At 31.4% G+C, this 27815-nt stretch overlaps 1 protein-coding gene across 2 annotated transcripts; it reads right to left on the minus strand.

Moving 5' to 3' along the window:
* Nucleotides 1-351: 351 nt before the first annotated feature.
* LOC124076088 (complement factor H-like) lies at nucleotides 352-27815 on the minus strand. 2 transcript variants are annotated; one of them, XM_058571961.1, is made up of 11 exons: nucleotides 27569-27815; nucleotides 26105-26281; nucleotides 20437-20613; nucleotides 19502-19684; nucleotides 19218-19397; nucleotides 16608-16784; nucleotides 11467-11649; nucleotides 10863-11072; nucleotides 9989-10162; nucleotides 9132-9308; nucleotides 352-590 (listed from the first exon to the last, which is right to left on the minus strand). In XM_058571961.1, the coding sequence occupies exons 1-11, from the start codon at nucleotides 27798-27800 to the stop codon at nucleotides 382-384; spliced, it is 2079 nt and encodes a 692-aa protein (XP_058427944.1). In that variant the 5' UTR covers nucleotides 27801-27815; the 3' UTR covers nucleotides 352-381. The 2 variants fall into 2 exon arrangements, with proteins under 2 accessions (XP_058427944.1, XP_058427943.1); XM_058571960.1 differs by lacking the exon at nucleotides 352-590 and adding an exon at nucleotides 7750-7985.

Here is a 27815-nt window from a genome sequence, read left to right on the forward strand (position 1 = left end):
AGATCTTCCTGAATTTTATAATTTTGAAGATGGAGAGTCTATCTTTTCATGCACTGTGAAACAGAGTCTCAGAGAGCCCCAAAAGTTATGTAGAAAACTTTCAGTTTGGAGAATGAGGGATACAGACAAGCGTGGAAGTAATTGCATCTAATTTCTTGCATAGATGTTTTATGAATAGGATGCATGGTACTTTGGTTTGCCAAATTTGAATGCAGTGCTTTTAAGACATGCGGCTCTATCCTCTCAGATTCTAAACACATTAGCAGGTATCAACACAAATTCTAATTTATGAATAAAAATGAGTTAAACAATACTTTAAAATAAAATTGAAAACTAGATTAATAATAAAAATTCTGAATTTAAGTGCACATTTTAATGAAATTAAGAGTATCTCTTAATACAAGCGGGATATTCCAGGTGACCATCAATACACCTTGTACGAAATGATTGATTTCGCGTTGATGGAGAATATCCATATTTACACACAAATTCAACTATGTCCCCTGATGAAGAATAAAGCTTTTGACGTTCTTTCCATCTTAAGGTTATGTGATATCTTTCCATGATTTCTTCTGATATTACACATGCATCTGAAAGAAATAAATGAGTATAATATATTAAGTTAGATATGAGTCTTTTACCAAGACTTTGGAGTTTTCAAGTAGAATGTTTTTAATATTTCAGAAATTCTTCCTGAAAACTCTTCCTGAACAAATTCTGTGTGAATACCAGATAGATTAAAATAAAGTTAAAGTAGTAAATGATGTAAGAATTAGGTGGTTAATTTGTGATAATTATATTTTATTACCAATTCTTAAGATCATTTATCATATTAAGAGCTTGGCATTTTAGAGTGTAAAACCATTATGGTATCATGGCTGATCTTGTTTTTCTTTTTTGGACTGGAGATTGAAACCAGGGGCACTTTATCCCTGAACTACATCCACATTCCTTTCTTTTATTATTATTGTTAGACAAGGTCTCATTAAATTATTGAGACTTGCCTTAAAATAGTGATCATCCTGCCTCAGGATCCCATGTTTCTGGGATTACAAGAGTGCACTATCATGACTGGCTGGTTTTTCTTTAATTAAAATATTGGTCAAAAGCCTAGGGATATAGCTCTGTTGGTAGAGTTCTTGCCTTACATGCACAAGCCCTGTGTTCCATCTCCAGCCTCACAAAAAAAAAAGAAAGAAAAGAAATATTGGTCAAATGCTACAAATTTTCAGTTATATAATGTATAAGATAGAAAGGGTGTCACATACATAAGCAGTATAAAAGACTAATGAAACTGCTGGGAGTCGCCCCGGCTCAAAAGACTAACTTCCCCATCCCCTGAGAAGAGCCGTACAATGGTGAGCCGTGCTGGCTCACATGATCCTTACCCACCAATCAGACTTAGCCCTGCTGGCTCACATGATCCTTACCCACCAATTAGACTAGCCCTGCTGGCTCACATGATCCTTACCCACCAATCAGACTAGCCTGCTGGCTCACATGATCCTTACCCACCAATCAGACTAGCCCTGCTGACCCACATGATCCTTACCCACCAATCAGAAAGCACCCCATGCCAACTGTCAAACCCTTCAACCTTTAAACTGTCATAATTGTCAAACCACCCCCGGCTCTATAAATATGCATAGCTGTTCCTCAATAAACGGGCATTTTCTCTGACGACAAGCCTTGTTCATTCTTTCAGAAACAAAAAGTTGGTTATCGTAAAAGGTAAGAACAATGAACATACCTTTAATAAGACTAACCAAGAAAAAGAGATGACTCAAACAAAATAAGAGATGGAAAAAAAAGACATTACAACCAATACCTCAGAAATACAAAGAGTCATTAGGGATTATTATGAGAAAATGTATGCCAACAAATTAGAGAACCTAGAAGGAATTTATAAATTTTTAGACACATAGATTCTGCCAAAATTAAACCATGAAAACATATAAACCAGAAGAGATCAATAATGAGTAATGAGATTGAATCAGTAATAAAAAGTTGAGGAAAGCCCATGACTAGATGCCTTTACTGATTAATTTTTTGAAATCTTTAAAGAAGAACTAATTCAATTTCTTTTAAATTTGTTGTGAAGATTTGAAAGAGAGAGAATCATTCCCAGCCCATTCCTTGAGGCTAGCATTACCCTGGTACCATAGCAACAAGAACACAAGATAAAAGAAACTGTAGACTAATAACCTGATGGACATGGATGTACAATTTCTCAATAAAATATGAGTAAATCTGAATGTGATTCAACAGAGAATCATAAAAACTATTCACCATAATCAAATTGGTTCCATCCCAGAGATGCAAGGATGGTTCAACATATTCAGATCAATAAACATAATACATCCCATTAACAGAATGAAGGATAAAAATCATGTGATTAATAGATATAGAAAATGCATTTGAATAATTTCAATATCACTTCCTGATAAAAGTCCTGAGCAAATAAGGTTTGGGAAGATCATACCTCAGCATCATAAAGACCATACAAGACATAGCCATAGGCAATATACTGAAATGAGAAAAGTTGAAAACATTTCCTCTAATATCAGGAACAAGGGTATCTATTCTCCCTGCTCTTATTCAGTAAAGTACCAGAAATTTTAGTCAGAATAGCGAAATAAGAGAAATAAAGGGCATACAAATTGAAAGGAGAGAAGTCAAATTATTTGTGTCTGCAGATGATATGTTTAAATATATATATAAAAAACCCCAAAGATTCCACCAAAAGACTATTAGAATGGATAAAGTCATTAAGGTAGCAAGATACAAATCAATATACAAAAATCAGTGAGATTTTTATACACCAATAATGAATGTGCTGAGAACCAAATAGTAAAAACAATCTCATTCACTAATCTTTACAACAGCAAACAAAACAGCAAAGAACAAAAGACATCTACCACACACTGATTAAGGAAATTGAAGAAGATACAAAATAAATAAGAAAATTTCCCTGCTCATGGATCGGAAGAATTAGTGCTGGTAATAATACCTTAAGCATATATTCCTTCAGCAATAATACCTTAAGCAATTTACAGATTAAAGCCATTCCCATTAAAATATGAAAGATATTCCTCACAGAACTAGAGAAGAAAATTCTAAAATTCATATGGAAGCACGAAAGACCCTGAAGAGCTAATGAAATCTTGAGAAAAAAATAAATACACAAAGGCTGTAAGCATCACAATAACTTATTTCAAGACATACTACAGTACCATAGTAACCAAAACAGCATAGTATTTGCATAAGAATAGATACAATGACCAATGCTACAGAATAGAGACACACTCTCCTTCTCTCTCTCTCTCTCTGTATGTGTGTGTGGTATACATATATATGTGTATTTATAGATAGATAGATATAGATATATCCATGCATCTATATCTGCTGATTCTTAACAAAGTTTCCAAAAAAGTTTCCAAAAAAGAAAACATTGGATAAAGGATCACCTCTTCAATAGATGATGCTAAAAATGGATATCCACATACAGATGATTGAATCTTGATTGCTCTTTCCATGTACAAAATTAAATTCAAAATGCACACAGGCTTAAATGTAAAACCTGAAAACTCTAAAACTACTAGGAGAAAATATGGAGAAATAAGAAACTGGTTCAAGCAACAATTTTCTGGATAGAACCACAAAAACACAAGAAACAAAAGCAAAAATTGACAAAGTTGATATATTAAATTGAAAAACCTTCTGCACAGCTAAAGAAACAGTCAACAGAATGAGACGAGCCATGGAATGGGAAAAAGACTTGCCAGCTATGCGTCTCACAAAGGGTTAATACCTAGAATGTATAATGACCTCAAAAAAACTAAAAACAAGTAATCCAATTAAACACTGGACAAATGATTTGTGAATAGACATATCTCAAAGAAGTACAAACAGTCAAAAATACATGAAAAAAAAAAACCCACTCAATATCATTAGCCATCAGGGAAATCAAGATGAAAACTACAATGAGATACCATATTGCTCCAGTTAGAAGGTCTATTATTAACAATAAGCCCTAAAATTAATAAATGTTTGTGATGATGTGAGAGAAAAAGAACACTTACACTCTCTTGGTGGGAATTTAAATTGGTACGATCATTATAGAGAGCAGAAGTTTTCTCAAAAAACTTAAATTAGATATGCTCTATGACCCAGCTATCCTCCTTCTGGGTACATATCCACAGGAAAAGAAATCAGCATACCAAAGGGATATCTGCATGCCCATGCAGTGTTATTCACAGTAGCTAAGATACTGAATGAGAACATGTGTTTATCAATAGATGAGGAGATAAAGACAATGTAGTATATTTACACAAGGGAATATTATTCTGCTACAAAGAAGAATTGGCTCTTGACATTTACAGCAAAATGGATAGAACTGGAGGACATTATGTTAAGCAAAATAGGCCAGACACAGAAAGATAAGACCCATATATTCTCTCTCATATCTGGAATATTAAAAAGGGTGACCTGAATGTAGAATAGTGACCAATAGAGGTTGAGAAGGGATATAGGGTGGGTAAATAGAGGTTGGATATGATCATGCTGAGTGTATGCATATATAGAAATATCACACTGACTCCCATTAATAAGGGCAACTATTACATGCTAATAAAAAATTTAAATATATATATAATTGTATTTATTAATTATTTTAAAATAAAAGTAACTTATTAATCTTTATTTCCTCACACATGAATATTTGGTAGAGAAGCATTCCACAGAATATTTATTTTTTAATATGTGAATTATTGCTATTTTACACAGAAAAGTATCATACTCAAGGCGCTGATTTTCCCAGGTCCCATGAGATTACTGAAGTACTTACATAAACATTTTGGCGGGTTTGACCACTTTCCATTTCTACATATTACTGTCTTGCTACCCTCAAGTTGATATAAGGATTGGCACTGATATTCAACTGATGAACCCGTAGGATATACTGGTAATGGGAATGAAGTGAGGTCTCCATTGTCAATAGGTGAAGGAGGCCCACATTTTCCTTTGGAATTTGGAAAAATATCATTTCATTTATGAGAGAACAAATCAAAATACAGGATAAAATTAAAGCCAGCACAAACATTACTCTAGATAGCATCAAGATTTCATGATTTCTGGTAACAAATGATTGCTCACAGAAATCTTAATCATAGAAAATGAGAGTTACATTTTAAGCTCTTCTTTTCATCTCACTGAAGGCGCATATAAACCATCAACAAATGTGTCTGCTTTATAATGATTCAATACTAAAAAATGTGTCAATATATAAATGCTGAACAGGTAGATAGTGAGGACAAACTAAGAAAGTTTCTTATTATATAGGACATTACACAGTATTTATTGTGTCCCTTCTGACTTCTTTTTAATTTTCCTTTTTATTCCAAAAGAAATAAAGACTCCTTGAAAAAAGTTCAAAGGAAGTAAATTTGTAGAAAATAATAGGGAAATATTGTCTTCCTAATCTGGACAAGATGAGTAAAAATCATTGTCACCTATTCCTTTTTTTCAGGTTTTGTATGTTGGAGTTTTTTAAAAATATTGATTTGTTATATATGACAGCAGAATACATTACAATTCATATGACACATATAGAGAATAATTTTTCATATCTCTATATACAAAGTAGAGTCACACCATTCTTGTCTTCATACATGTACTTAGGGTAATGATGTCCATCTCTTTCCACTGTCTTTCCTATCCCCAAGACCCCTCCCTTCCCCTTTTGCTAAGCATTATTTATAATCTTGGACATAATAAATTTTAAATGCCAATATAAGAAGACTCTAGAAGGTACAGAGAATTCACTCTGGCTAGGAACTTCAGGACTCAAGGAATGGCAAATAGGTTGTTATATGAGGTCACTTTTGGGCTCTTGTGTGTTCTAGATAGAGCACTGGAGAAGGTTGGTAATCTCAGAAATGATATCAGGTAGAGATAAATAAGGAAAAGCTCATGCAGAGTCTCATCCTTTTAACCTAAGGACAAGGAAGGGAGCGGCCTTGCTAGTCTAAGAGATCTTTAAAACAATACATGACCGAATCTAGAGAAAATCATAAAAACATCATAAGGCACTGATGACCAGAGACCATCCACATATAGGGGTGGCAGAACAGATACTGTATGCCTGTAGAGGCTGAATGAGAAACCTGGACTTAAATCCAGCATGGCTGTAATGGAGAACTACTGAACAGGAAATTTAAATAAAATGGGGGAGTCTCAAATGTAATACCTAAAATATCAAGTGTAAAATTAAAAATTACTCATCAATTTAAGGATCAGAAACATTAACAAACAAAAAAGATAATAAAAGAGAATACTGATGTGATAAAGATATTGATAGTCAATGTTTCTTAAAAGCTCAGTAGGGTTTAGAACAGATAAATATAACAAATTAAAAACAAAACAAAATGTCTCACTGTACAGAATAAACAGTTTGAGGATGACAGAAGGATAAATACATGCACTTCAAGATATAACAACATAAATTACCCAGTGTGAAAATAGACTGAAAAAAATCAATCAATGAATCAAACTTCAGAGACCTTTAGAGGAAAAGAAAATGTTGGAGAAAGAAGAAAGGATAATTGAGTTATCAAACAAATGAACAAACTAAGGAGGAAAAAGTCTATTATATTATATATTCTTCCTTTTAGCAATTAAGTATCATTTTCTCACCCCTGTAATTGCTAAAAGGAAGAATATATAACATAATAGACTTTTTCCTCCTCAGTTTGTTCATTTATGTTTATTTATGTTTGATGTTTGAAAGAAAATTATATCATTTGGTAACAATGTTCACTGCATGAACAGGAAATACTAAAGGGTAAATGGATTTAAATGGAAGCAAGCTTCTCATGTTTTGATCGAAAATGAAATGCCATTACTAGTAGAGTGGTAAGTTGCAAATATATTATGTATATATTGTAATTCCTAAAGCAACATTTTTAAAAAGAAAGGTAGTGGGATAAGCTATCATAGAGATACACTCAAAACCAGGAAGATAAATCAAAATGAAATTCTTTTAAACTGTTCCCTGAAAATAATGGAAGAGATCAGAAACAAGAATGAGAAATAGAGAAAATAAACAAATAAAACAAGAAACAAAAAGCCCAATATTTATTTTAAATATAAATGATCTAAATATACTAGAGGAAAGAGCAAGTAGGACAAGATAGATATGTAAAGGAGACCTAATTCTGTGGTTTACATAAAACTGACTTCATCATTAGCCAAAGGTAGAATCAAAGTAAAGTGAGAGAAAATAAATTAGGAAAAATTAATTTTTAAAAATAGAAATGGATGATATAATATCTCCATTATTCATTTCCTGAATTCTGAATATTAGAATGCTGATGACCTAATATCCAAACTTATTTTTATAAATATAGTGATTCCCTGGCTGGCCTCAGTCACATATTTTCAAATATACTCTATATACTGAAGATGCCCAAATGTATATTTATATTCTATGATCAGTCTTCAATGACCTATTTTCTGTTTCTCAAAGTAGATATCTCTTGGAGTTGTCAAAATGTGCTGAGTGTCTTAACGTTTAAGATGAGGAATTTTCTCAGATTGTAACTGTTCTATTAATCTGGTTAAATGTGTCTTGAAAAAAATACACCATATTTCTGAGTTTATTTTGCCAGAAAATAAATCTTTAGCAATATCATATTATTTGCATTTGAAAAAATATAATCCCTAAGAATGACTTGACTTTATTTTTATCAACATATTTTACTCACATTATGTCCTCAAGCAAAGAAAAATTAGAAAATATGATCTTCTACCTTTGCACTGAGGTGGCTCTGTCCAAGTTCCATTTAGACACATCACTTCTACTTCCCCAAATATTTCAAAAGGTTTGATACATTCATAACTTACTCTCTCACCAGATGGATACTTAAGCATCTGGTTTGATATTATATTAGCATTTTCCACTTTGGGTGGATTCACACAGGAAATATCTGAATAGAAAGAAAAGAAAGTATCTCCACCTAGTGTTCATTTTGAGTAGCTAAACAATGAATAAGATTCTGAATACATTTTAAATAGGATTGAAGATTAATAGATACTTTGTCATGAAGAACTTTTCTGATTTTAATAAATTCACATGTAATACAAGGAAAAGAAGATATAGCAATATTTTTTTGTCAGAGCTAACCTTTCATGCCTTTAAATCTCTTCGCTATCCTTCACTAGAACACTGATAGATATTTTATCCCCTTAAAAGCCACTGAGAATGAAATATTTCCCCTTGAGTTGAGTACAACAAATATTACAAAGTCCATAAGTGCAACATGAATTTTAAAATTCAACAAAAAATAAGAGTAACAAGATTATATAGCATCACTCTTTGCTATACAATTATCTTGCTCTTTAATTAACATTTTAGCCTCTTAAAATAAAAACTGAAAGATGCATCTCTTTAGAGAATAAGTCAAGAATTAAAAACATAGTTTGAAGAATAATTTGTTATTCTTAAAACACAGCTTAAAGATGTTATGTACAACTATAATGCACCAATAAAAGCAAAAAAAAATAGTTAAGTAAATCTTTAAAAAAGAGGAAGATTATCAATTAAAAAACTAAAGATGTGGGAAAGTAACAGAAAAGTTCAACTATATTTATAGAAACATAGCTTTTAAAATTTATTTATAAGTGCTTTTGGATACTATGATAAACTATGTGTAATTCCTCAGAAAGTTTTAGGTGCATGGTTAGTAATAACAGACTATAGCAATGGTTCCCAAATTGAGGAGTATGTAAAATCCTTTGGGGAACTTGATGAATAATTTCAAGTCATATCTCAAGATTATTTTTTCCAGTAGGCCTAAGATGACCTCAAGAATTTTCATTTGAATTCATAAAAATATGTTCAAAATTTGATGCTGCTGGTCTAGGGACCACACTCTGAGAACTCTTTGGTATACATTGAACTGTGAGATTAACCACTATATATTTAATTCCAACCTAAATAATTAGATTATTTCTAATCTTAAACTTACTTTATCTTGGCTTGAAAATTAACCTATACTCATTTTTAAGAATGGTATAGAAAATTTAATATTTCATAAGACACTATATATAAATTTATAATGCCATCAATGTACCTTTGCACATTGGCTTTCCTATCCATTTGCCATTAATACATGTTATAGTATTGGACCCTTCCACTTGGTAAAATTCTGGACATCTGTAAGTCACTTGATCGCCTGACTTATATGATTCTTTCCTTTCTCCTAAAAGCGTGGCATCATCAAAGTTGGGTAAATTAAAACAATCTGTTCCTGAAAGAAAAAAAACATGTATTTGTTCACTAAATTAAAAAATATGTAATATTTAATAGTAATATTCTAAAATAATACTTAGCTACCTATAGAACCAATGAATAATGAATAATATACTTCTTACACCTTGACAAAATATGATGTTTTGACTTCAATTGAACTGTACTAAATTTATCAAACATATAAGATAGGAATGATGCTTGAAGAAATATTAGTAGTTCTAATGCTTTAGATCAGATTTTTACATTCAAATTATTTTTTTGCCCACACTTGCCACATGTAAATTTATGTATTTCTACTTTTGGCTTCTGCAAATGTGAATTACTTATAATAATTATTTCAAAGTTTTATGAAATATGTATTTTGTTGTGAGATTGGTGATGAACTGAGCATGAGATGGATGAGTAGGGGCCAGTTTTTCTAGGAACAGAGAGAGATAAAAATTCTGAGAATGTACATTAGAGGATGCTAAATGTTCACACAAAATGATGTGACAATGAAACAATTTGGCTCTTACTGTCAAACATTTTTTAATTACTAGGTTATAATTCTCTGCCAGACTCAAGAAACTTCAGGTACCTTGTAAAATTCTAGAATAACAGCTTACTTTTTTATTTGTACCACTTATACTTTGAATGAGGGAATCTATCACACATATTATAAAATTAAATACACTGTACTTATGCATTCTGGTGGGGAAGACCATTTTCCTCCTAAACATTTTATAAATGCAGGTCCATCAATCCCAAAATCTTCAGAACAATTGTAAATAACTTCTTGTCCATATGGGTAACTGTCTAACTCATGAGACACAACACCATTAGGAATGGAAGGTGGAGGTTCACAAGGAAGTCCTAAAAAATAAAATAATGAAAGAATGAATCCATGTTTTACAACTCAGAAATTCAATTTTATAGGTCAATTTTGATATTTCACAGTTTTTGAAAAGAAATAATAATAAATAAGCTATTATAAAGTCACAGAGAATGTGCATAAAGGCTTCTTAAGTCCACCTTTCTCATGTATGTCCACCTCTCATACTGTAAAAACATGAGCAAGAAATTGAAATAAAAAATGTTGATGCTTTTAAGAGATCACCAGAGCTTCTCTAATAAACCATGAGTGAAAAACAGAAACATACTCAGAATTAATAACATTGAATAAATTGATGAGATGGATTTACCAAGCATTGTAAGACATCAGAAGGAACACTGTAAGAAAAATATTTTTAAAATATTTAAAATCTTGTTTGCAAAGCAAACACTACAAGTTACATAAATTTAAATTCACTACATGTTATATTCTTTTAAAAAGAAATGCCAAATTAAAAACTGACTCTATAATGAACCAATAAAAGTAATAAAAATAGGATTGATTCAATAATGCAATAGTATTTTAATGGTAAAGTATTTAAATGATTAAATACATATTATAATCTATATTATTCTATACCCTGACTTTGACAAAAGCATATTATATTCAATTATTTGTACTCTCAATTATTTAAGTATTTGTATTCTCAAATCAGAATTCGAGTTTTCATGCAGTCCTCACCTACACACTGAGGTGGAGGACTCCATTTGCCCATGTAGCATGTTATCTCATCTTCCTCAGAGGTTGTGAAACCATCTTCACAACTATAATTCAGTTTAGTGCCATGTGCATACTGTCTGGATTCAATTGCTTCTTTCCTTTCTTCTGAAGATCTAGATGGACTAATTCTTCCATGGTCTATGTCAGGTGGTTGAGAACATGAAAGTTTTTCTGTATGAAAAACAGAAATCAAAGGGTCAAAGATAAATAAAATGTTTAAATTAAAACTAAAATCAAATACTATGTAAGCCTGTCATCAAAACATCTATGCTATCCTCTTGCCCAATATCTCCCTTGATTTGTGTCTCTTATATTACATGAAAAATATTCATAAATAGGAATTTATCTGCTAGTTACATAATATCCCAAAGTGTTGTCCAATTTTGTTGACAGAAATGAAAGATGGTGACTGGTTTATGAACCTAGATCATAACTTACAGTTTTAGGATCAAGTGTAATAGATAGAGAAATAGAAAAGGTCCTCATCTTTTTCATTTACATAAAGCAGAGGGGATTATTAACTTCAACTGAAAGCATGTTATAAAGCAAATTGCACAGTACTGACCAACACAGCGTGGTATTGACTGCCATCTTCCATTTTTGCACACAATTTCTTCGGCTTCCTTAATCAGATAATTTTCTTTGCAAAGAACAGATACTTTTTCTCCATCCTGATATTTCACTGTGGTTTTCATATCTTCAGCATTGGGAATCTGAGGTGGAGGTGGGCAGAAGTTTATCTCCACTTCTAGAAAATATTAAAATTAGATTTCTTAAATAAAAAATAGTAATTTACATATATTAAAATACTTTACAAAAAATAGAAAATTCAATAACTATGTATCACAAAATGATGATGTAATTATGTTCCATATTTATATATGTTATACTTTTCAATTTGGATGGCAGTTTAATATTACCTATTTTGATGGTCCTCCGATTTCTTCTTTTTTAAGCAAACTTATTTATTTACAAGAAACTTATTATTTGTAATCTTTAGATAATCTTAACTGATTAATACATTTTTAATCATAAGTATTAAATAAAGTATGCAATGAAGGTGATTTTAGAAATATACATGAACAAATGTATTGGGACTATAATAAAACCCTTTTGAAATCTACCAACAGAAGCTGATTAACAAGAGTAAAAATTTGCAGTCAGTTAACAAACAATTTGTATTGCTTCTAGATCATTAACCATAATTACAAATAATTTACAGTGTGCCATTTGAAGTTTCAACCTTCCTGAACTTACCATTTAGAAGCACACTCACATTGCCTAGGGGTATATAAATTGAGGGTATATATCCAGTTTAATGACTACACAGCTTAACTGTAGTTACACAATTAGTAGGGTATAAAATACACCTTTGCAAACTTATATCTCAGTTCCCATAAAGCTAAATTCCTCAGATGTATCTTGATGGTTTATAATGTGAAGATGAACTATGTCCCTTTTGACTGGGGGAGGGCTCTGGATGAATCTGAAAGCAATTGGACTTCTGATTTCTTGAGCTTGCTTTCTCCTATTTTACTGTATTTTTTAGTTCATTAAAAGCCTTAGGCAAGTGTACACTAGGAAATATTGTAAATCTTTTCAAATGTGTGTTATGCTGTTAATAGCTCCTGGAGATAGTTTACTGAATAAACTTGATTCATGATTATTATTTACTCCAAGGTTTCTGTTTTTGTTTAAGGCAATATAATCACATTTTATCAATAATGTTTTCTAATTTCTATTCTTAAATATTTTGACATATTTCTCAATGTTTTCATTATATATTTTCATAAATTTATTTTCCTCAATTATTAATAATGTTTAATTATTCTTCCTATTTTCCTTAAGTATGTTCTTTTTTGGCTTCTAGATTGTTTTATATATTGCCTTTATTTTGTTCTTTGTTTTCTAATGTATGTTTTAATGCTATAAGTATATCTGTATTAAATCTGTTCCATAGATTTCAGTTTATACTACAATTACTGTCATTTAATTTAGAGTAATTTTTGGTAGTAAATAATTGATAATGAAGTTGTTTGTTTTCCAATTTTCCAAATTTGCAAGATGAGCATTCAAGATATCTAGTTAGCACTTTCATTACTTTAATTTTTACTTTTAGTTTAGAGAAAATACTTTAGGAAGTTGATTATTTAAAATTCATCTAGATTTCCTTTATCACACAGATATGATTAGTTTTTTAATGACCTGGCTACCTTAAAAGTAGATAGTGTATACCTTAGGATAAGTGTCTAAAAACTTGGAAATAAATATTTTATAACTATAAAAGGGTTACTTCACAAGTCCAAACAAATGTTGAATATATGTCTAAAAATATCAAAATACCTAAAATATAGACAGAAATAAAGAAGAAAAAGGCAAATCCCTAATCCTACATATCAATATTAACACCATTCATGCTATGACTTACTGAAAAAATAGGTAAAGTTTTGAAACAATATGGATAAATTTGAAAACCACTATTCACTTTAACCTTATATTACAACTAGAATATATGCATATTTTAAAAAAATATTTATTTTTTAGTTGTAGTTGAACACAATATCTTTATTTTATTTATTTTTTTTTTATGTGATGCTGAGCATCGAACCCAGGGCCTCACACACAAGTGCTCTACTGCTGAGCCACAACCCCAGTCCCATATATGCATATTTTTATGTGAAAATGGAGCTATAAATAAAATAGAGTACAGTCGAATTTTTTTTAAAAAAATCATAGTATTGAAATATTGCATAGTTTCCTGAGAACAGAATTAAATAACTACACAGTCTGATAAGAATAAGTTATCTACAGAAAATAAATATTTGGAAATGAAAGAGCACACTTCAAAATAATAATTGTTGATCTAAAGGACAAATCACAAGGAAAATCAGAATATATTTCAAAGGGAATACAAATCATATATAATATATATACATAATTTGAGTTTATAAATAAATACATTTTAAATAAAATAAAATACATAGTTAGATATTCATATACATATTTATATGTCTAACTGTGGGACACAGCTAAGGCAGGTCTTTAAAAAGTGGAAATTTGAAGTTTTTATTTCAAATGTATGATGATTGAAATTCACACATTAATTACTAACTTAAAATGGTCTATGAATTTAAAGTGGTCTATGAATTTAGCTCAGTCATAAAATGCTTGCCTAGTGATGGAGGTGCAAGGCCCTGGATTATATCCCCAACACCATGCACAGAAAAAAATGAATAAAATAAAGGTGAATGGTAATAATAAAATTAAACTCAAAGTCTTTAGAAGGAAGAAAACAATAAACAGAAAATTGACAAAATTAAAAAGAGAGAAGAGAGAAAGTTAGCAAAGCTTAAATTTGAAACTTTAAAAATCTAAATCTGAATGAGAGAAAACGGATAAAATAGGGTGTTAAAGTTGGTTACTAAAATTATTAATAAAATTGAAAAAAAAAACTGTTATGATTTGGCCCCAAACTTCCTATGTTGATGCAGAAATGTTCAGAGGTGAAATGATATGTGACAGCTCTATCCTAATCAAACCATTCCAGTTTGAGTGGACTAAATGGTAACTGTAGAAAGGTGGGGGAGGTGTGTCACTAGGAATATGCCCTAAAAGGATGTTCACCATCCCTGTGGCTCCCCATTCTTTGCTTCCAAGCTATCATGATTTAAGCAATTCTCCTCTGATATGATACCCTGCCTCATCTCAGGCTCAGAGCAATGGATTTGGCCAACCATGAACTGAACCTCTGAAACTGTGAGCCCCAAATAAACTTTTCCTTCCCTAAGCTGTTCTCAGGTATTTTCATCACAGCAATGAAAAGCTGACTAACAGAAAAATTATAAAGAAACACGATAGAGGACAGCATATCAAGAATGTAACAAAGGAGTGACAGATCAGGAATCCTCAATCCTCCTTTTCTCCATAGACACTGGTCAACAATACATGAACCAATTCTCTTTGAGAGAAATCTACAAAGTGGTTGAAAGGCTCTTAATGCCAGGTGAGCCCTAAACAAATGCATCAAAGCCAGTAGGAAAATTCATGTCTTTCCATATCCTCTCCCCCAGCACAGAGCTACACAACTGATAATAAAGTCCAGTTTCCAGACTTTTATTGGGCAAAGAAAGGAAGAGTGGAGCTTGTGTCAAATGCTCTGAATTTTCTGAAATTTTGTGTCAATTGTCTCAAAGTCATGATGCGATGGAATATACTTCAAATGCTCAAAGACATGCCCCCAGTGATGTGCCTCCTCCAGTCATATCTTACCTGTTTTTAGTCACATGCCTATATAAATTCTTTTTAAGCTGGAAGTATAGTACAGTACTTTTAGTCAGTAGTTTTTTCATATTAATAATCCATCAAATGGATTAATCCACTGATTAGATTACAGCTCTCATTACCTAATCATATCACCTCTGAACATTCCTGCATTTCACACACATGAGTTTTTTTTGGGACAACTTATCTAAAACATAAAAATAACCAATAAGCCAAAGAAGAAATCAAAAGAAAATTTAGATAGTATCTTGAGACACATGGAAATGAAAATATAACTTGCCCAAACATACAATTCAGCACAGTAGAACTGAGAATTACATCACATCATGTACGAGTAGAGTTTTTCCTCAAGAATGAAAGATTTAAGGGCTGCAGTTGTGGCTCAGAGGCAGAGCACTCGCCTAGCATACGTGAGGCACTGGGTTCAATCCTCAGCACCATATAAAAATAAAATATGTATCCATCTACAACTAAAAAGCATAAATGTTTTTTAAAAAGAATGAAAGATTTAAGATTTTTATATGTATGTGTGCACACAAACATGTAAAATTCACTGTATTATCAATAAAGAAAATGTATTTAGCATTTATTCAACACCCCCCAATGATCAAAATTTCGCAGCTAACTAGGAACAGAAAGAAACCCCCTCAATTTGATAAACAGCACCTATGTAAATCCCAAAATAACATGACACTTATGGTAAAATATTGAATGAAGAGTGCTGAAATAAATCAATACTTTCATAGTAATGGATTCTTTTTCATACATATTGCTTGAACAACTGGCTATTCATACAGAGAAAAAAAACAACTGCTACTTAATCTTGTACTCAAAATTAATATAAGGTGATAAAACTAAATTCTAGTACTATAAAGCTATAAAGCTTCAGGAAGAAAATGTAAAAGAACATGTGTTCTTCACTGCATGTAAATTGTTTCCTTTTAAAAAAATTATCTCAACATATATTATATATAATCAGAGATACGATAAATTATGATATAATTGTGTATTAAGAATTGTAATGCAAACATAAATAAATAAATAAATAAATATTACCAAAATAAAATAGAAAAAGAAAATTATCAAGTTAAAATATATGCCTTACATTTCTTTTTTAAATTGGTATGGCCATACTTCCTATATATTAGTATGGCAGAATTTCAAAACTATTGAAGCTAGTCCTTATAATCACAGAGAAAAAGATATAAAAAACTGAAAGACTAGAATGCTCTTTGCTATTCAATTGGAATTGCAAGTGTCAGTACAACCCAGAATTTTCAAGGCAGATAGAGACAAAAATTACCTTCCAACTTCAAAAGAAATTATATCAACACATAGCTAAATTTTTAAAAAACACAAAATACTACTTCTATAAGTGAGGAAAAATATAATGAATTTTAGAAAACATTGTACACAAGAACGTACTTGTGCAGGTTGGTTCAGGGTCCCATTGTCCATTGACACAGATTGAATGTTTCTGCTCCAACTTTCCCCTACATGAGTAACTGAAGTTAAAATTATGATTATATTCATTTTTATCTGATTGATTTGCTTCATTTGCAGTTAGTCTTGGTGCTTGACACTTCTCAAGTTGATCTGTTGCTATAAAATGAAAATATTTCCATGAAAAGACCAATTATAAGAATCAAGTCAATATAAAGTAGCTGTACAGTCAATGTCAAATGAAATTTTGATTTGTGCCTTTAAATTCTATCAACCAAATTATTCCTGGTCACCGCATGAGATGGCATTTATGTCCTATCTTTGAACTATTATAGATAATACCTGTCATAAAGATATTTTGTACTTTGGTAACTGAAAGAGCACAAGAGACTCATTTTCTCAGAAGATTTGCATACTAAATAGTTATCAAAGAACTAAATTTGGAAAATATTTTAAAAACACTAGATTTGGTCCCATATTTGAAACCTGTGCAAAAGATTCATATTCATTTGTTTTCCTAATTGCAACCACCACTATATTATCTATAATCTAGAATCCTTAAATATTAAAATAAAAACATCATCTATGGAAATGTAATATAACAAGTTATTCATTTAAACATATTTTTGACAGTAGTAACATAATATAATAAAATCTATCTAAAATATATTTTATAGGACATGAATAGTTAAGCAGATTTGTTATATGATCCGAGAGAGAGAGGAAATACTTGGAATAAGAAATTGTGTGCTTTCATTAGAAGTGTAGCTTGGTGGTAGAGGCTTGCCTGTCATTTCCAGGCTCTAAGTTCAATGCCTACATCATAAAAAGAAAAAGTAAAAAAGAAATCAGGTGCTTTAAAATCATAATCTCTCTTTTTCCATTCTTAGAGTCTTTAAGAAACTATTATATATACCAGATCATACTATAATCAAATAATATTATAATACCATAACAACAAAATTTTGCTGACTCTGTTATGAGTTCAATAAGTACTACAGAAGCTTTCAATGTACCATATATTTCAATAACTCAGGGAAGATGAGAGTTCTTTTTGAAAATGATAAAATGTCTGTATTGGTCTCTGTAAATATTTGTTATTAACAATTTGAAAAGCAGAGTCAAGTGAGGATAAACAGAGCAAAGAAAAATCAGTAACTACCAAAGCACAGTAAGTTTGTAAACCAATCTTTAAAACCAAAACAATGAAATGGGAAATTTAAAAATACATGAGGTACTTGAGAATTAGTCTCATCCTTGGGGCTGGTCCACAGTGTTGAGAAAGGAAAAACAAGAGGTAGAAACTAAAGGAACATCTTTGGTCAAGGGAAACTGTTTGTGCCCTGGATTTGATCGGTTTCTGAAAGGATTTCTTTGGTTTTGGGAGTAAATAAATATATTGAGAAGCATGAAAAGCTAGAGTGGTGGAAAGTACAAAATGAATATTGAAAGGGTAGAATTATAGACCAAACTATGAGAGCTGGAAGGACTTATATGAAGCAGACTATAGGCAGTAAGCAGAAGATGACTCACAGGATGAAAAACTCTGAGATCAGAAGAAATAATAATTGTAGCACAACTTTGAGTTTAATTAAAATGAAAAGTTGAGAGTTTCTCATGCCTAATATTAGTTTTCCTCCCATATGAAATCAGATAAAACCATTTGTGTATGAAAAAGGACAAGGATAAGGTGAGGTCCAAAAGGATTGAAGACACTTTATTCACAGAAATGTGTTTAGCAGAAAATGTTAAAAATCAACATAATTTATTGTTTCATTTGACAAAAACTTAATAAATGCTTCTGTATGTCAATCCATCCTAATGTCATGAGAACAAAACAAAGGTAATTCCTGTTCTGGAGGAACTCTACTCTGTTCTGAGATTAATTATGTCTAGAAATCCAATGAATAAATAAGACTGGATACCCAGGACAGACTTAAAATGAAGGACCCAGGGAAATCTAGGAAAAAACTCAGTCTAAGAGAAAAGTGAAGAATCTTTCCTTTGGTCATCAAAGGCTTGATCACCAACAGGGAAAGTGTGAAATCAATCAGTGATATTTGATTCCTGGCCCAACACCAGATATGTAATGTTGCTAAGTTACTACTAACACCTGTGCTGCATCTCATGAACTTCAGCTTGTTAACTTTGAAACTGAGAATTTATCCTTGTCAGAATCTCTGACAGAGAAAGATTCTTATAGGAAAAGCTAGTAACAAGTGGGTATTTTGTGGACTTTATTTGTTTTCCAGGGCTTGAAAGACAGAGTGCCATATAGAACAACAACAATATCTATGTAAAATACTTATATTTTTTGGAAAGGAATATTCACATTTTAATCGTGATTAAGTAAAATCTAGCTTTACACTTATAAGGTAAATAATATTAACAGGGATAGAAACATTAATAAATTCTATCACTACTTTTATTTATTTCTTCTGGAAACTCATATTAAATGCTGAGCAATAAAATTCATTATAGTTAAGACTAGACTTTTTTCAAGAATATCTCTAATTTTATGAATAGATTGCAAATATCTTTTCCATAAAACTTAAACTTCATTAAGTGTGAATTTGAGGAGGGCAGTCTTACCAACACACAGAGGAAGTTGGGTCCACATTCCACTAATACATGTAATTGATCTGTCTCCAATCATTGTAAAGGTTTCTGTACAATTGAACTCCACTGAATCCCCATGGTGATAAGGAGGGTCAGAAGGCTGGGCAAAGCCATGGTCAAGTTCAGGTATAGCGCCACATGTTCTCTCCTCCTCTATGTAAATTTCACAAATACATGTTGATAATGAAGACACAGTATGTATGTTTAAATAAATACAAAAATATTTCAGTTTAAATTTAGTATTTTTAATATATTACCAATACATTTTGGCAAGGTTGTCCACGTTCCATCAACACATTGAATTTTATTAGGTCCCTTCATCAAAAATCTAGGATTGCAATTATATTCTACTACTACATTGTGTCCATATTCTTCTTTCTTTGTTTCTTTAACTTCCCCATTGAATAGTGGAGGAGGTGGACCACATGACTGTACTTGATCTATAGTAGAAACAATGGTTAATGGTTAAATAGTCTATCTTGCATGTAAAAAAATCCAGAAAAATGGAGAGAATTCTTTTTAATTGATTCTTTTTTCATATGATTAATTGTAAAATTCTTAATTAAAAATAAATTTTTACATTATATTCCAAGTTGGATTAATTCTATTATAGTAACATTGGAAATATTTTAAAGCTTTGAATATTTTCAATGATGTAGATATTTTGAAGATACATACAAACTGTTAGCAAATGTGGTTGTGTAAATTATATTAATTTTTAATTCTATAGTAACATTTTATCATAATTTTTTGAGAAAGTATCATCAATGAGACAAGCATTTGATCAACATCTTTAACTGATTTTCTAATGTACTCCATTGAATTAACTATAAACTGTTTAAATATTGTTTAGATATACTCTATGAAACTTGAGAGAAGTCTTGTACTATATAAAATGTCCAGTATTAATGGTAGCAGTGTAAGAAAAATGGAAAGTAACAAAGTAAATCTCTCTAGTCTCAGGCACCATATTTGTATGTATGAATACTCCCAATACATATTTCAAGAAATAACTGGTGATTAAATTCTTAAATAAACTAGTTGTGCTTTCTGCCACATAGCACATATCAACAACTTCATTAATTAGATTACAGATACAGTGGAAGCCAATAAAAAATTAATAGAAGAAAGAAAAAAGGTTTATATTCAATATTCTAATCATCATATTTACAACAGAAAGATAAATATTCACCTTTACATATTGGGATATCCGGGGACCATCCAAAATGGTAGCATTGTACTGAATCTGGTCCAACTCTTGTAAGTCCTGATCGGCAGGAAAATTTCAACAAATCTCCAACTTTATATTTATCTTTCTTGGGATCAGCCATTAAGAATTTTCCCATTTTGGGAATCCTGCATTCCCTTTCTAAAATAAAAAAAAAATAATTTAATAAGAATATATAATTAATCATTGACAAATTACATTTTACATTGTCATTTTAAAATGAGGTAGGTGTTCAGTGATGCATATACAGGACAGTATCAGACAAATCCTCTTCCTGGAAAAAAATGTTACAGATTAGTTTTATTCACTGCCTAAATTTACTCATCTAGGACTCTGAGAAATATGGTGATATTGAATGGCAATATATCTGTCCTGAAATTTAACTTGCAAATTCAACTAGTTTTCACTGAATCTGGCTTATTATTGATATTTGTAAAATTTAATGTCATATTTTTGTACCCTTAAAACACGGAATTATTCTCATATTAAATCAACCTGCTTTGTATAAATTTTAAATGGTACATTTTTAAAAAAACTGGCTTTTCTGTTTAATATAATTGAGAAAATAGATTATATTAAAAAGCATCTCTAATGTATTTGAAGTTAGAGTAACATTAAAAAATTATATAATTAATATATTACAAATAAAGAAAACAAACTAAGAAATAGTTCAAAGTCAAACTGATAGGTGTCTTGAATCCTTACATTAATATTCAATTATTTTATTATAATTTTTATTAATGATTATTAATTATTTTAATTCAAATGTGGAATACTGTATAAAATTCTCTCACATTTTTTAATTTTTTAAAAGTAGGTAACACTAGCAAATAACATTGAAAAATCATTTTTCTTATTTGGAATACCTCTTCCTTACAAATTCATAAAATTAAAGGCTGCAATTATAAAATTAGAACCATGGTAGAAAGAAAATGCATACTATCGAAATTCAAGTACCAAAACATTTATAAATTTAAATGTACAATAAAAACTATTTTTAAGAATAATGCTTCAAAAACTAAAAGTTTTTTCTGTGGGGCTGGGGATGCAGCTCATGCTTAGCAGGTGTGAGGACCTGGAATCAATCCCCAGAACCCCAATTAATTTTGTAATTCTTTTGAGTATTGCAGATTACTTTAGGAAAAAACTACACTTGAATGAGAGTCACTGGGATTCCACTCCTTGAATTATATTACAATCGTCTACATTAAAGTCATTTTGTCTTTGGAGGGGGTTTCAAGATGGCAGACTAGAGAAGCCACTCTTGTGGCTGCCCAAGGCATGAAACCAAGAAAGCAGACAGGTAGCTTCTTAGCAAGGTGGGTGTACAAAAAAATAAAACAAAAAAGGTGGGGGGAGGCTTTATTGGAATTTAATTGCTGGACATTCAAGGCAGATCAGGGACTCAGAGGTTGTATAAAATAAAATAAGGAAGAAATCCCCAGCTCCACAGCCACTACCACAACTGGAAGAACCAGCCACAGTGGTCCCTCCATGACCAAAGTGGAGTGATAAAGGAATTAAAGGAGCCCACATTTGGGGTAGACTTGAGGCTTATCTAGATATAGAAAGTTTAGAGATCAAAGACACTGCCCAACTAAACTGAATGGGGTGCTTCACAGTATGCTTGTGTGGGTAAGAAGCCACCATCTCTCCAGACTTTATGCAGAGGACAGAGGAAAGAACCATTTTGCAGCCATGGTGTGGTGGCCAGTACCCAGGAGAGCTGATTCCTGAAAAACCCTAGTTTGTCCCAAAATACAGGCCTAGAAAACCCACACTCATGACATAAAGTGTGTCTAAGTGACCAGGAGAAAATCAAATGTAGAGAGAGGTTTACACAGAGGAGAACTGGTTGTGGAAACCCAATTGGCTTTCCCCCTCTCCCTCTAAACATGCTGCTTTCAGAACCAACTAGAAGAAACATGCCTAGCTAGGAATTCAAAAGGGTGAGGTGGGAGAGAGTGGGTTTGGAGACTGAACCCAAGACCAGGAAGCATGGAATCAATAGGTGATGTAGTGGACTTAATATTGGCTTCTCACCCACATGAGTGGAATCCAGGGGAGATCCCCGGGGTGCAGTCTTCCAACATGGATTGACGATTGCTGATCCCTGGAGGTGCATGATTTAAAGTCTCCAGACCAATTGGCATTCAGTGAAGAACCTAGAGACCCACCTAAATCTAAAGCCGGCCTTCAGGAGTTCCACCTATGGGATTACCTCTCTCTCCCCAGCAATCCCACCTAACACTGCTGAGAAGGGAAGCTAAGAATCCTTTGAACTCCAGCAAACACAATTGTTAATTTTTCTTTTTTTTTTCAATAGTTAAAATAATACATCTTTATTATATACTGACAACATTATTTTTTTTCTTTTTTTCTTTTTTTATTATTAGTTGTTCAAAACATTACAAAGCTCTTGACATATCATATTTCATACATTTGATTCAAGCAGATTATGAACTCCCATTTTTAATTCATCAAGATCTTTTTTTCCCCTTTTTTTCTTTGTTAAATTGTGACCTTGAGTTATTCATGGACATTTATACATATTCATATTTGTTGTTTTTTTTCTCATTTATAACATTTTTGAAACCAGTTACTTTTCATGGATCAGTATTTTGAGGACTAGGATGTTTGATTACTATATTTCAGTTTTGTTTTGTATTCTTTTAATTTTGTTTTTAATTTTAAAAATTTTTACCTTATATATGTATTTTTTCTCACTTATCTGTTTCTTTTTATTTTCTTTCTCTCTTTTCTTCTGCTAACAGTCAATCTCCATTGTCCTCCCTTCCACTCTTCCTTTAAATTTTTACTTCTATCTTCTCTCCTCCTCCCTCATAATCATCATATCCCACATCACTTTTGTTCTCTCCAGTCTACTATTTGAAATTGTAAACCCTTTTGCAAACATACTGTTTTTACTGTGGGCAATAATTGATCATATAATTTCTGTTTATTGTGACATTTAGCATTGTAGATGTCATAATAGGAACTGTCTGGTTTAAAGCTATATATTGTTTGCATTGGTTATTGTGATTATTTGTTCCCATTTAAACAGTGAGGTACTGGAAACCTTCAGGGACACTACAAGTTCACAAGGCAGAAACTCTGCTGCCTCAGAGCCATATTGTCCCATGGGTAGATACATAAACAACATGAAAAATCAAGGGGAACAAATAGCCCCAAACAAACCAAGGTACTTCAATAACAGAATCCATCAACACCACAGTAGAAGAAATGTCAGAGAAGGAATTTAGAAAATATATAGTTAAACTGATCTGCAAGGCAAAGACAATATAAGAAGTAAAATCAGAAAGAAAATAAGGAAGTAAAAGATCATTTCAAAAAAAGAGAGATTCTGAAAAAAAAATCAAGCAGAAATCCTCCAAATGAAGGAATCAATAAACCAATTTAAAAATTCAATGGAAAGCATCATGAGCATTTTAGACCACTTGGAAGACAGAGTTTCAGGCAATGAAGACAAAATATATAATCTTAAAAATAAAGTTGACTGTGGAGAAAGATGTTAAGATACCCTGAACATAACTTCCAAGAAATATGAGATAACTTGAAAATTTAAAATTTATTGGGATAGATAAAAGCTCAGAGATACAAACCAAAGGAATGCACAATCTCTTCAATGCAATATTAGAAAATTTCCCAAACTTAAAAGTTCTTTTGTGTGTGTATATTTATTTTGTTGTTTTATATAAATTCTATATTTCATCATATTATAGAAAGCATTGCCCTTAACAAGAAAAAAATGATTTTGACTGTTGAGTACTATCAAACTGCTATATCTATACAGAGATAGTAACTAAATGTGTGATTTAAAGAGAAGTGTGAATGGACAAACCCTGGATGAGAAATACTTGTCTTTGTCTAATAGTTCAAATCATATATTTTAGTGCTGATGAACAGAAATGTTAGTATAGATATTTTTACTCTAAGGTGTTTACTACTTTAAGATTTCTGTAAGTCTGTTTTGATTAAGTGGTTTAGGATAATAATGTAAACATCTCCCCATAGACAAGAACTCCCAGGACATTTGAAATAAAGTTGTATATCTGTCAATCTCTGTGCAGTTTTATGCTACATGGCTGAGGCAAAAATACTAAGCTGTCATTTATTCACTCAATATATGGAGACTTACATCTCCTGGAAATGTGATTATTAGTCTTCATAAAATTCGCAATGAAAAGCTACTTTGACTGAATTCGTTTCTATTGCTATATCTCTGTCACTCTTACTTTCTCTTTTCTTCTGCACATCTTCACATTTTCCATGTCTAGTGACAGTGGAAAAGCAATGAGAATCATATATTCATAACTCTCATTCAGTGCTGGAGATTGAATCCAGGGCTTTGGCTGGGTAAGCACTCCCCACTAAGCTAATGCACCAGCCTTTTTTGAAGATGGACACTTAGTATTGTAAAAGCTTCTGGCTGCACACAGCATGTATCTGCTTATAATCACATATATAAAACTATTTTTATTAATTGGTTTATTATGTGCCTTAATTCATTGGATTTTGGATTGATTCTCTGATACTGCAATGAAAAATCCAGAAAGCAGAACTGAGTTTGTGGGTTTGTGTTTTATTTTTATCATTTTCCCCTAACTTATAAAAGAAATTGCTTGATATCGCAAATTTTAGTGGATGCTCAATCCTGCCAATCAAGTATCAAGATGTGGTATCTTCTACTACCATTTAAATTTAAGCCTTTGAATATTACAACGGTGTTCCTCATCCTCTTTCCCTCATGCACTATTCAATCTCAATGCCCTTGTCTCATACTTCAAAATACAATAGAATCATCAGTTTCTGATTCTTTTCAGCATTAGATTTACACACCCATGTTCTTTACTTCCTCCTGTTACAAAATTGGATGGTCTTATTGGCAACCCTTACCAGTATTTCCAACAGGAGCCCCATATTGCCAAATCCACCACATTTTTATAGTCTTCTAATTGGACATATCAAAGAAACTACAATAATGTAATTAGATTTCCTTGGCTGCATTGCATGACAGAAATATGGCAAAAAAAGTTACATGGACTATTTAGCCTACTAACCAAAACAATCCTTTGTATACAGCCTACAAGAGGCATTAATTTAACTCACTGCTTTAAAAATAGATTATTATCTTTAATGTTGAAAATACTCCTTCCTAGACCCTCAGGGTTATACAGTGGAGGGGGTAGAGAGAGAGGAGGGGAGGGGAGGGGAGAGGTGGGGAGGGGGGAGGGTGGAGGATGGGAAAGGCAGCGGAGCACAACAGACACTAGTATGGCAATATGTAAATCAATGGATGTGTAACTGATGTGATTCTGCAATCTGTGTATGGGGTGAAGGTGGGAGTTCATAACCCACTTGAATCACAGTGTGGAATATGATATGTCAAGAAATTTGTAATGTTTTGAACAACCCACAATAAAAAATTAAAAATAAAAAATAAAAAAAAGAAAATACTCCTTCCTCCCAGTTTGTTAAATCAGGAGGAACATCATGATTTCATGTTGTTCTTTAAAAATATAGGTAATTCAAATTTCTAAAAATTAAACACATGCCGATTTATTTTTTTATATTGAAAACAAAAAACAAAAATTTCTGAGACAGTACTTACCATAACATGTGGGTATATGTGACCATCCATTGTCCTGACATACTATGGATCCTTTGGCACGCTTGAATCTGTTTTCAAACCCAACATTACATTCATAGTCCAACTTGTCATTGAGTTTAAACCACGTGGCGTTACTTTTGGTTTTAGCATTCTCAAATGCTGGCATATCACAAGATTCTAATGCATAATAAAATTGAGGATTTTATTTCTATTGTAATTTAAATGACAATACTAGTAAATCTCACCCCAAGAACACAGACTTTATAAGTAAATATGTGATTAGAATTAAGTACTGTACACAAATAGCCTAAGACCAATGATAAGTCATTTTTCTGAAAGTTACAATAAATTAAAAATGTTCCTTCATAACCTTTTTCTGATTGCTTAAACTCTCTGAAAAGTTTACTTTAAAAACTTTTTAAAATTCTATTTTATTTAAGCATTTACCTTATGCTAGTACTAAAATAGTAATAAATGCTAGTAATAGAATAAATATGTATTACTTGTTTTAGAAGACTGGAATGGCATTTTGAGAATTAAGATGTCAGACTTATTAGTAGTTGTGACATAATAGAAGAAATGTGGATTGATTAACAAAATATTAATGTATTTTAAATAAGATTTTCTATTTCTTAATAAGAAAGTTTCATAATGGGTTATTTATCAGAATTTAGCATATGATGAGTTTTATAAGGCAGCAATTTGTATCATTTTTTTAGCTAGATGCTGTAAGCATAGAAATTGTAAAATAAGGAATAGAAATTAAGAAGTAAGAATGAATATCTTAGTTGTGTCATTTAAAGTATGTTAAGTATTGCTTGCAAAATATTACTGAATAACTTTGAGTTTAATAAGATAAACAGAAATAATCATTCCTAGAAAATCTTCATTAACCTTGGGTATTATAGCAGGAAAATCTTTCAACATAGCAAAAACTGATATCATCTTGAAACACTCCCTCCTTTCAAATACCTAGATGTTTATGCAGATGTTTAAGGGGGGAGGTTTTTCAGAAGTAGACCTATCTTACAATGTCAAACATATAAGTTATAAAGGTTAAAATATTCTGAGGTTATATATCAAGGCTCCATATTTTCACTAAGAACATTACTTTTATGTCTGGGATCGAAGTCTTTGATATAAGAGGTTGACCACCTAAAACACAGTTATACCTAACAGTGACAAAGATCTCAGCTAAAATAAATGAGTCAGCACCAGAATACACATGAAGCTCTCTGAGTCACTTCTAAATCATAGTATTCTTTAAAATGTCTGTCAGGGGAGGAAAGATGTACTTATGTTCTACCATACTAGCAATTCTGAGAAAAAAAAAATGATGACTTATACTTTTCATCAAATGTTTTTGTTTGCCTATTAAAATGAAACATAGTCACATCAAGAAAGAATAAAGTTAAACTTTTGTATATCATCAGGATAATGATACTAATATAATAAACCACTTACTAACACAGGAGGGTTGAGCTGACCATCCATCTTGGAGGCAGGTAATTGATCCCGATGTGTTACCATCTTCAGTTACATAGCCTGGTTTGCACTTATATTGTGTTACTTTATTTAGATTATATATAAAGTCAGATTCAGAAAGAAACCCATTCTTAATTTCTATATCATTTTTTGAACATGTTTCTAGAAGGGAAAAGGATAAGGAAAAGACAAGCACATGTAATATAATCATATAAAGACTCTAATA

The sequence above is a fragment of the Marmota monax genome, unplaced genomic scaffold (assembly GCF_021218885.2).
Source record: "Marmota monax isolate L192 unplaced genomic scaffold, Marmota_monax_Labrador192_F-V1.1 WCK01_AAM20220418_F8-fsc00153, whole genome shotgun sequence".
Classification (NCBI taxonomy): domain Eukaryota; kingdom Metazoa; phylum Chordata; class Mammalia; order Rodentia; family Sciuridae; genus Marmota; species Marmota monax.

Bases quoted from the DNA above. Each gene is read 5' to 3' on its own strand.
- LOC124076088 (XM_058571960.1), bottom strand. From the start codon at position 27,800: ATGATTATATTACATGTGCTTGTCTTTTCCTTATCCTTTTCCCTTCTA. The intron at 19,398-19,501 runs GTAATATATTAA...AAATTTACATAG, and splicing joins AACCTTGCCAAAATGTATTG to AGGAGGAGAGAACATGTGGC. The intron at 16,785-19,217 runs GTAAGACTGCCC...TTCATTTTATAG, and splicing joins CCAACTTCCTCTGTGTGTTG to CAACAGATCAACTTGAGAAG.